At 38.2% G+C, this 10,045-nt stretch overlaps 1 protein-coding gene across 1 annotated transcript; it reads right to left on the minus strand.

Annotated features, from left to right (window-relative positions):
• Positions 1-1,909: 1,909 nt before the first annotated feature.
• Positions 1,910-8,559, minus strand: PFDN4 (prefoldin subunit 4). The gene is made up of 4 exons (XM_081325957.1): positions 8,442-8,559; positions 4,787-4,894; positions 3,500-3,640; positions 1,910-2,268 (listed from the first exon to the last, which is right to left on the minus strand). Exons 1-4 carry the CDS (start codon positions 8,463-8,465, stop codon positions 2,137-2,139), a joined length of 405 nt encoding a protein of 134 aa, XP_081182083.1. The 5' UTR covers positions 8,466-8,559; the 3' UTR covers positions 1,910-2,136.
• Between the last annotated feature and the right edge of the window lie 1,486 nt (positions 8,560-10,045).

Raw genomic sequence — 10,045 nt, forward strand, 5'->3', positions numbered from 1 at the left:
TACAACCTACAACCAGTGAACACTTAGCTTATCTATGGCTCTGTCTCAAATTCAAAAACATTTTTAAGGTCATTCAAACATTGTGCATCTCGCAGCATTATAAAATATGACTTTGGGCACCTTTCTTTAGAAAAGCTTGTGGGTAGAGGATTAAAGTGATTGTTTGCATTTACAAAAGCCCCATTCTAGAACATCTAAAGTTTAACTTTTCTGTGAAGTAATACTCTCAGCACACATCCGAGGCTGTTATTAAAATGCAAGTGATGAAATCTAGAGAAGTCAAAAGTTGCAAACCTTTGTGTCCATTTAATAGTTCTGCCTTTTCAAAATGCACATCCCTGGCTTCTTCCTATGAAGAAAATATTTAATTGTGCTGCTAGGGAACAGAGATTGAATAAATCTAATTCTGAATCAAAGTGGAAATTTTAATTTACAACTAAATTTAATTAAATGTTAACTTTGGAAAGGCCAGAATTGAATATGCTATCTTGTTTCATCACTTCTGACAAGTGTTATGTGCGTGAAGAGTTTAGTAAGCCTAATTTATTGCTGACCTGTTACTCCCATATTCCCCAGGCCATTATTGCTAAATGTTGAAAGAAGAGCTCACCGATTATTAACCTCTTGCCTCTGCAACTGTGTGAAATCTATCTACATAGAGTAGTACCTCGGCTCTCATAGTTAATTGGTTCTGGGAGGTGCAATGAGTACCAAAAATGATGAGTAGCAAGCAAATTTTTCCCATAAGGAATAATGTAGTGAGTTACAAGGCAGCAGGGGCTGACAAATTAGTACTGGGACAAAATTTCTGAGTTAAAATGCGTTGAATACCAAATTTTATGAGTTTCAAAGCAATTGAGTACAAAGGTACCACTATATCTGTAAATGGAATGTAGAAATCCATGTAGATCTTACTAGTTTAATTGTTATGGACAAAAAGGAAAGCAGAGGACAATCTTATAACTCTACCCCAAAACTGTTATTAGCAATTCTCTGCCAAATCAAACCATTTTAGAGCAATAATTTTCTTCTCGAGACTTGGGATTGCCAGTACTGTAGTGCCATCTTTTGGACTGTTCAAGTAACAGCAACTTAATTTGCTAAAAAGTACAAAGAATTATGAATAGTCTGATTTTAGCAATTTTTAAAATTATTACAGGATTTTCTATACGTATTGTATGTTGGCTTAATACCACTAATATATATGGCAAGTCTTCTAGCCTCAAGGCTGCATTAGACACACATTTTTGGGAACACCAATTATAGACTTAAGGAAAGCTGATTGGATCCATTTGTAGGTTGTAAAATGTAAAGATGGATCTAATTTAATTCCTTACATCATTTGCACTATAAGTTTGGCTTGACTGCTGCCAGAATGAATTTCCCTGATTTCCATAAAATCTTAACTGCAGTGCTTCTCTGTATCTTCAAGGTGACATAGATAATTTGACCATTTAACTTCCTTGTTTTGGAAGACAAATACTTACATGGCTTAACTTATTCAACTATATGATTAACTGATTTTCCCTAAAAGGGTTTTTTTTGGAAAAACAATCGAAATGTTGGGGTTTTTTTCACAACACAAATGTTCACTTTTAACAAAGGAATGCCAATTTTCTTGCTTAAAATTACTCCAAACTTCCTCCTTGAGATTGAGTTAAATGATACTTGAAAATCAACAAAGCATATAGTTTGCAAGTGTATATTTTTCCTCTTGGAAAGAATCTTCTATCAAATTAGGCTGCTCTACAGAATTGATTTTTAAGTTTTCTTATCTTTGATCATTTCTGCTGAATATTAAAACTGGTTTGTAATTCGTGCTTATTCGCAATGAACCTTCTCGTGCTAACCTTTAAAAATGTGTTTTTTTCTAAAATGTAATTATATAATAGGCATGAAAAGAGAAAAATGTATTTCTGTGAGCTTTATTACTTTTTTCAGAAAGCCTTTAAGCACCCACCTTCAATAACACACCAGAGAATTTGGACAAGTTTGTTTAAACATATAAATAAGAATGTATGTAATTAAATACATGAAATAAAAATGAAATTTAAAGAAAAGTGGGGTTTCTCAAAAAAATTACCATGAAGCAAAAATAATTAATACAAAAACATCCAATACTATTTCTATGCCTATTTAATTATCGTCTGCCTCGAGATTTATATTGTTGCCAAACTTTGCATAAAGCTGGACTTTAAGATCTGATAATACTCTTTGGATGGATTCCACTTGCGCTTCCAAAGTTCCAATTTCTTCCTGTAAGTTTTTCTGGCAAAGAAAAAAAATGGAAAAATATTAGGTAAAGATTGCAAGGAAACATTTTCCCTTCCAAACATTCATCTATTACAGCAAAATCAACAAAGATTCTGTGTCACCTTAAAGATTAGCGTATTTGTTAACAGCTAAAACAACTTTTTTCCCTTTATTGATTAGACTGCTGATTCAGAAGATCACAAATTATAGACAGTTCTTAAAAATATGAACCCATCAGACTACCTGATCTACACACTTAAAAATGTTTCACCCAACTCGAAGGTTTTATGTATGTTATTATTTTAACCGTGGGTGTTTTAATGTTACTCTAGCATGACTGCTTTTTCTGGACAACACTATGCATGAATTACTATGTGAACCAGAAAACAACCATTAAAATGGAATATGGAGCCATTAATAGAGCCTTGATGGATCAGTGGGCTAATGCCTCCTTAAGTAACACCAGCTGCCTGCAATTATTGCAAGTTCGCATCCCACCAGGCTCAAGGTTGACTCAGCCTTCCATCCTTCCGAGGTAGGTAAAATGAGGACCCAGATTGTTGGGGGCAATAAGCTGACTTTGTAATAATGCCGCTTGGGGGGGGGGGGGCGAAAGCCCTAATAAGCAGGCATATACATAGAATGAAGGCTATTGCTAAGCACATTTGATTTGTGCTTAGATTGTAAGCCGCCCTGAGTCTTCGGAGAAGGGCGGGATATAAATGGGATTAAAATAAAAAAATAATAATTCAAAATTTGGAAAAGTAGTGCACCAAAGTTAAATATTGTCACTCTACATATTCAGCGTATATGCTAAACTTATGAGATTGAAAGAAACAGAAGATGGTGTTAACATTGCCAGGAAAAAAATATATAAATACGCTGATTATACTATTTTAGTGGCTGGAAAAAAGAATCTTTTGCTGAGGTTGAAAAATAGTGTGCAAAAACCAATCTTATGCTCAATATCAGAGAACATCATGTTGATGACAAAGATACACATTGCCAAGTCATGATTTTCATGGCTGTGAAAGTTGGCAATCAGAAAGACTGAACAAAAACAACAACAAATCAATGTCTTTAAACTGTGATGCTGAGAAATTGTTGAGAGCAAGAAAAACCAGTGATTCATTTCTAGATACAACAGAAGAAAACTACCTGAGAAAATATTGGCCAATTTTCCCCATCTTTTCTTGCTGCAACATCTTAAAAGAGCCACAGAAGTAGCACAAGGAACAGAACATACCTTTGCCTCTTCCAACATCTCTTCTGTTTCATCTTGGGGGTGACTAATGAAGACATCTCCAATTTGATATGGTATCAATAATGAATCATTGTCAAGCACCATGATGTCATCACAAGCATCTTGCAGGTTCTGGAGCTGTTTCTGTGTTTAAGAAATCAAGTTATTTTTCCAGCAATTTAGCCATCATTATGACATGGATTGTAATTCAACTTAGGATAAACTATGTTATGTTCAAGCACAAACAATCATGTATGTATGTAATTCTAAACTAGGTGTGACTATCTAAGAAACAGCTTTGGGACAAAATTCAAGACTAGAACCAGCTAGCCCAGGGGTGTCAAACTGCCAGCCTGTGGGCCAGATGCATCATAGCGAAACTGCGCCCACCCCATTGTGACGTTGCGAGCTTGACACTCCTGAGCTAGCCCTACCAGCTATCTCTCAACACTGAAAAAGACAAATTTAAGTGACTAAAATACAGTGACATCTCTTAATGGCATATGAACTGTCAATATAACTCTTCAAGGTCAGTTGATTTTAAACTGATTTTGAAACACCCAGTCTCACGAATCAATTTGGTGACTTGCTTGTTTTTAATTTCTACACATTCATAATAGGTTTGACAAAATCCTTACTTAGATTTAAAATGCTCTCTTAACTACATAGGTGGGTGGCTGGCTCATCCTTACAAAAAGTTTCAATGTTCAGAGAGATGTAGAATATGACAGCTAGAATACTGAGAGTGTCTCTCTCTCTCTCTTTCAGGGAAAAACTAAAATACGGCTATGTTTAATTTTGTGAAAAGATGAGTTACTATCTTGAGATTATAGTTAATTGCATTTGTATACCATTCAACTCCCAGCAATTCTGAAAACTTTTGTAGCCAATTTGAAGCCACATCAAACTTTACCCAACATAATTTGCCAAAAGGAAAAATATATGCCCATAATATTATAATCTGGTAGAAGAAATATTTCTGCAGCAAATTTCTTCCCTTTCTGCTAAATTAGTAAGAGAAACCTGTGCTTTTACTATTTGTACCATAGCCATTTCTCCTGAATATCATCTATATACACATCTATTCTCTTCTCTTCGGGAGATGGCAGAATCCATGGAATAATGTTTGAAACATTCCATTTATGAATATGATATAAATGGATTCTGACACTGGCATTCAAATGAACTACAGCATAAATTTGGATTGGAGCAAATATATTTTTGCCAATTATCTTACAGAAAAAAAATATTGAGTTTGATATGATTTGAGAACTGTCTGATTTCAGTTACCTTCTTATCGTCTATTTCTTCTTTTAGTTCTGTAATTCTACTGGTGTTTCTAGCAAATTTGTTGATTTTCTGCTGATCTTCAAAAGTAACATTAACATCTTCTGCTGCCTGTACAAAAACAAAAAATATATTCTCAAATATACTGCATGTGAACAATAATTCACTTTTTTCAGTTAAATTAGGTTACCTCATACACACCATTATTTCAGCTTGTCAGAGAATAATCAGGTTGTTCTAAAACAGGAAGTGATTACATATTCAATAAGGATAAGATGTTGACAGAATGAAAGTATAACATTGACAGACAAGGTGTAAAGGGAGAGTATAAGGAAAAGTCCTTAGGATATTTGCATACACAATTGTAACCATAGGAAACAGCTGAGATCACAAACAAAATAAGTCATAGTGGCCTGATTCACATATAGCATTAAGGTAGGGCATATTTAGTGATGGTTTGCTGACCAAACCAAAATAGCTTAAGTCTGCATATAATGCTAAATTCAACGGATGTTTCAGACGACAATAAAAGGCAAGCAAACATCATTATGGCTTAATGTTATCATGCTATAGTTGAACTGTATCAATATTTTAAATTGGTATGGCATGGAGATAGAGGGGATAGACTAATGAATAAACAAAATTTTATGTCCATAAAAATAGAAAATACACAATAAATCAACTGCAATAGAAAAATAATCACAGTTCCTTAATCTCACAACACATGGACAGACTCAAATTACGTTTTCAAGTGGAAAACAATGAGCATTCTAGACCAAACTAAATCCAAAAACACTAGGCAATTCCTGGACATTTGGCAGACAAATCGGCCATCAGTAGACAGACACATAGAAATAAAGCATATTTTCAGGTCGGTCAAAAGAGACAACAAAAAGCTAAGAAGGAAGAAAGACAAAAAGACAACAAAAAGCTAAGGAAGAAAGACAAATAAGCAGGCCTTAACAATAGACAAACAATTAAGCAGAAAACAGTATCTTAATCAAGGAACTCCCAAGGAGAAAACCATACACACCCCACTGCTGGAATACCAAGCTATTGTATATATCAAAGAGAGCAACCCCCATTTACTACCACTGATAATGTTAACTAGGCAGGTAATAAAATACCTACAACAAGCAAGCAACCAAACTCAGAGAGAGCACCAAGAACTCCACAAAATATTCTATTACTTAGAAAAATAAAGCAATCAAATAAAAAGGGCAGAAGAACAGGATAAGATGGAAGAATGAACCAGTTTTCTCAGCCAATAATTTGGAGCAAAGAAAAATAATCTGAAGATTAGCATCAAACTCGTGCAGTCTAGATAGACTATCTAATACATATTTCTTCAACCTAATGCTCTCTTTTGAACTACAAATATTATTTTATATACACTATGCTATCTGGATGGTAAAAAAAGTTATGCATTGATTGCCATTTGCTTATTGCACAGCAGTTTGACTGAACCTGGCCTTGAATACTGATTAAAAAGTTTTATAAAATCATTTAGTTTTACTGAAAAATCACTTTTTTCCCAATAAAACTAAGCAAATAACTAAAACGTTAGTAGGGGAATACATGAAAACTTATATTCTCCTTTTATGCTTTTGATTTTAAAGCATAACTTAACCACCCACCTAGGACAAAGGATTTAGGAGCAAGCCATTTCTTAACAAATCTCTGCCTACTCACCTAATGAGCTTATTCAGATTAGGTGAGAAATGAAACCATCCTGGAGGATATATAGGGCTCCCTTAACCAAAGTGCTCAGTCTGAAGAAACTACTTGGATAAGCAGTGAAACTTTTCAAAGCAAAAGAAAATAGGTCCAGTTGCCACAATGTAATTCCCAGACAACTTTACCTGGACTGAGAATCATCCACATATTTTTAAAGCAAGATTCTATTCTCTGCCCCTAAAGTCACAGCTCAACATTTAATTATTTTATTATTTATAACATGTTGCAAAGTAAAATGACAACTTGTCTCAGCACAAGTTAATCATATATATATTTAAAGGTAACTGTTGTTGTTGTTGTTGTTAGTTGCGAAGTCGTGTCCGACCCATCGTGACCCTATGGACAACGTTCCTCCAGGCCTTCCTGTCCTCTACCAAGGTAACCGTTAATCGTATATATATATATATTTAAAGGTAATATTTTTGCCCAATCATAACTTATTCTTAAAACCAGATTAATAAAATACATTCAGCCAACACAGAGGCTACTTTGAAGTATGTTTAAATCCAAAGCAAGAACTAGATAGAAAATACACAAAACAGTAACACTTTCTAAGCATGGGGTTAACAAAAGGGTAAAGTCTCCTAATCTGAGGCTCTGTTGAAAAAGTGTTGGCAAATGAATTCATCCTAATAAGTTTATGTTCATATCCTGGAAAGCTTTTTTGTAGGGAGTAATTCACGATTGCTTTATTCCCAGTTGTGGGGTTTTTTTGGTTTCTGTTTTATCTTCCAATAGAAGAGAATATATGTATATGTTTCAGCTGTGGAATCCTTGGTGCTCTCTGAGTTTGGTTGCGATTACAAGCCCTGCTCTATTTTTTTTTTAATCTTACATTTAAAAAAAAACAATTCAAGGTGATGTACGTACCGGATGTTCTATTTTTCCCACAACAACCTACGAGTTGGGTTGGGCTGAGCGAAATTGACTGGCCCTGACTGGTTTTATTCCTAAGGCAAAACTAGAACTCAGCTTCCCACTTTCCAGCCCAACAATTGAACCACTACCCCAATGGTTTTCAGCCGCGAGTCAAAACAGTGCACAATCGCACCAGCGGCAAAGCTTGCACCCAGCATTGCAAGGAGCTCACCAATAGCACTGACCAGGTCCCCCAATGCCTGACTTCCAAGCCTCAGCAGAGTGCTGCTACTTACTGAGGTGCACAGGGGGGAGTCTACATCATAAGACGAGACTTTGACATTGGAAAAGGTGGGAGACTGCATGCATTCCCAAACTAAGGAAAAAACGAAATCTCTTCTCAGTTGAGCTGGACGCCTTGACCTTTCCCAGACTAGTTTATTTGTTGGGGGAATCAGGGAGTGGCTTCTCATGCCTTTTTCCTGGAAACTTTTCCATCCACTCAGCCTTAGGACTACCTTGTGGTCTCCACTCCCTGTCCCCGATGCGCCTAGTTCAGACAGCAATCAGAATCACCTGATGCTTCAGGCACTGACGATTTACAACTCCCGGCAGCCCCTCAGCCTGACCTGTACGGCGCCCTCTGCAGGCGCAAAGCGGGATATACAAGTTTTACGCCCCCAAATGAGGCCCCGCCTCCCCGCTGCCCAATTTCGCATCCCCCTTCAAACGCGGAGGGCGCCAGGTTGGGAGTAGAGGCTGCTTTACCGGACGCTACGCTCGTTTCAGGATGTTCCAGGGCCAAAACTGGGGCTTCCCCCCCACCACTTCCCCTTAATAGCCCCTTCAACGCGCCTCCATCTCGGACAGATCACGCCGCTCACGGCCTCCGCCTGTCCGGGCCTAAGGCCTCCCCTCCGGACGCTCTTCAGCCTCCTCCCGTTCCTCAAGTTGCACTGAGGAAAACGCCGGCGAAAGCATCACCGGGGGGGGGGGAAGTAAGCCAGTAGAACAGCCACCAGTCCACCCGACTTCGCTCTCCTGCCCGCCCCAGCTCGCTCACCGCTTTCTTCATGGTGGCCGCCATGTTGTGGACTAAACCACCTACTCCTTCTCGATGGGGAGGTTTCCCCTTTGGCTGAGGCTCTCCCTTATTTTCTCTCCTTCGGTTGTTCGTCCGAGACGCAGTGAAAGGAAGCGGATTCAGCTTTCAGTTCGAGGAAAGACGCAACTTCCGAGGACGGTCAGCTATCAACTCCCCTCACCTCAGTATGAGTTGGTATGGCCCAAAAGAGGGCTAGAGGAGGACGGACAACTGCGGGAGATGGAAAATGTTGGCAAGTTGTGATGCTGGCGATAACCGGCAGATGGCGCAGCGTCCTTGTTAATAATGCGGTGGCTGGCAGAGGAGAAAGTGGGGGGGGGGGAAACCTCTTGTATTTTGCAAGCTAGAATAAAGGGAAATTCTTCTTCCAGTCGAATGCACGCGTCACATCAGCACATCCCTGCAGCTGCCATTTATTGACTTAACTGCTTATTTGATTTTTAGTTCGCCCTTATTGCTTTATTACTTTATTAAGTAACTCAGGGTCAGGGGGCTTCAAACTTGGCCCTTGAAGTCCACAAGTCATAAAAGGGCCAAGTTTGAAGACCCCTGCTCAAGATGGTGAAAGCTCCTTTTTCCTCTTTTTCCCCCACAACAATCCTGTTTGATGGGTTGAAAGAGAGCGCCTTGGAATGATTTAATTTGTTTTACCAGTAAAGGAGAATATTAGCAACTCAGGGTTGAAATGAGGGGCCCTTGGTGCTCTCTAAGCTTGGTGGTTTTCTTGCAGCCATTTTATTACCCAACTAGGTAACGTCATCTGTGCTAGTAGAGGGATTTGATCTCAATTAAGGGAGCAGCTGAGTGAGGTTTGCTTTCTACACTCCTTAATAGTACTGATGATGTTATCTAGTTTGGGTAATGAAATGTCTGCAACAAACAACCAAGCTCAGAGACCACTAAGAACTCCTTTAAATTTTTTATGGCATATTCTGGTAGGCCAGCACATTTAGACTGCCCAAGTTTGGTAACTCTGGATTTCTGGGTTGCCATCTCTCTCTCTCTCCCCCCCCCCCTCTCTCTCTCCCTCTCTCTCTTTTGACTTTCCAGCCTAGACTGCAACTCAGTTTTTCTCCTAGTCTGTCTCTGGAGTGTAACCAGGTGTGATCCTGCTTAGATTTTTTAGATCAGCCATACCTTCAGTTAAGACCATGATCAGATGTTGACCAGCGGCTGAAGTACAGGAAATAGCAGTCTCAATGATGGCAGAAGTTACTGTGTTGAAAAGTAAGCCATTGTTCCTTAAGATGGCATGGTGGGGGGAGAGTATTATCTCCCCTTTTTTCATATTCTAGTCAGAAAACCCCCAGCTTTCATATACTAAAGGCAAAAGACTCTTTCCTTTGAGACCTAAGTAAAATTTGGCACTTGTCTCGATAAAAATTGATTTATGAGTTGCATATAAGAAAAAAAACAGTGTTCCCTTTTGAGAACATTAGTGGAAAAAATGCTGTTTTACAACATGTCCTTTTGACTGATTTTTATTTCCCCCCCCCAAACTACAGGGGAGAAATCAAGGCAACTTGTGGGAATTATTTTGACATGGGGGAGAGGGCTTTTCC

This window comes from Vipera berus, assembly GCF_964194415.1.
Source record: "Vipera berus genome assembly, chromosome: 3".
In the NCBI taxonomy this organism is placed as follows: Eukaryota; Metazoa; Chordata; class Lepidosauria; order Squamata; family Viperidae; genus Vipera; species Vipera berus.

What these genes read in the sequence shown, in the direction of transcription:
- PFDN4 (XM_081325957.1), bottom strand. Translation starts at nt 8,465, where the DNA reads ATGGCGGCCACCATGAAGAAAGCG. An exon ending in AAGAAATAGACGATAAGAAG is followed by an intron (nt 3,641 to 4,786) that starts GTAACTGAAATC and finishes TCTTAAACACAG; the next exon opens with AAACAGCTCCAGAACCTGCA. An exon ending in AGATGTTGGAAGAGGCAAAG is followed by an intron (nt 2,269 to 3,499) that starts GTATGTTCTGTT and finishes TTTCTTTGCCAG; the next exon opens with AAAAACTTACAGGAAGAAAT.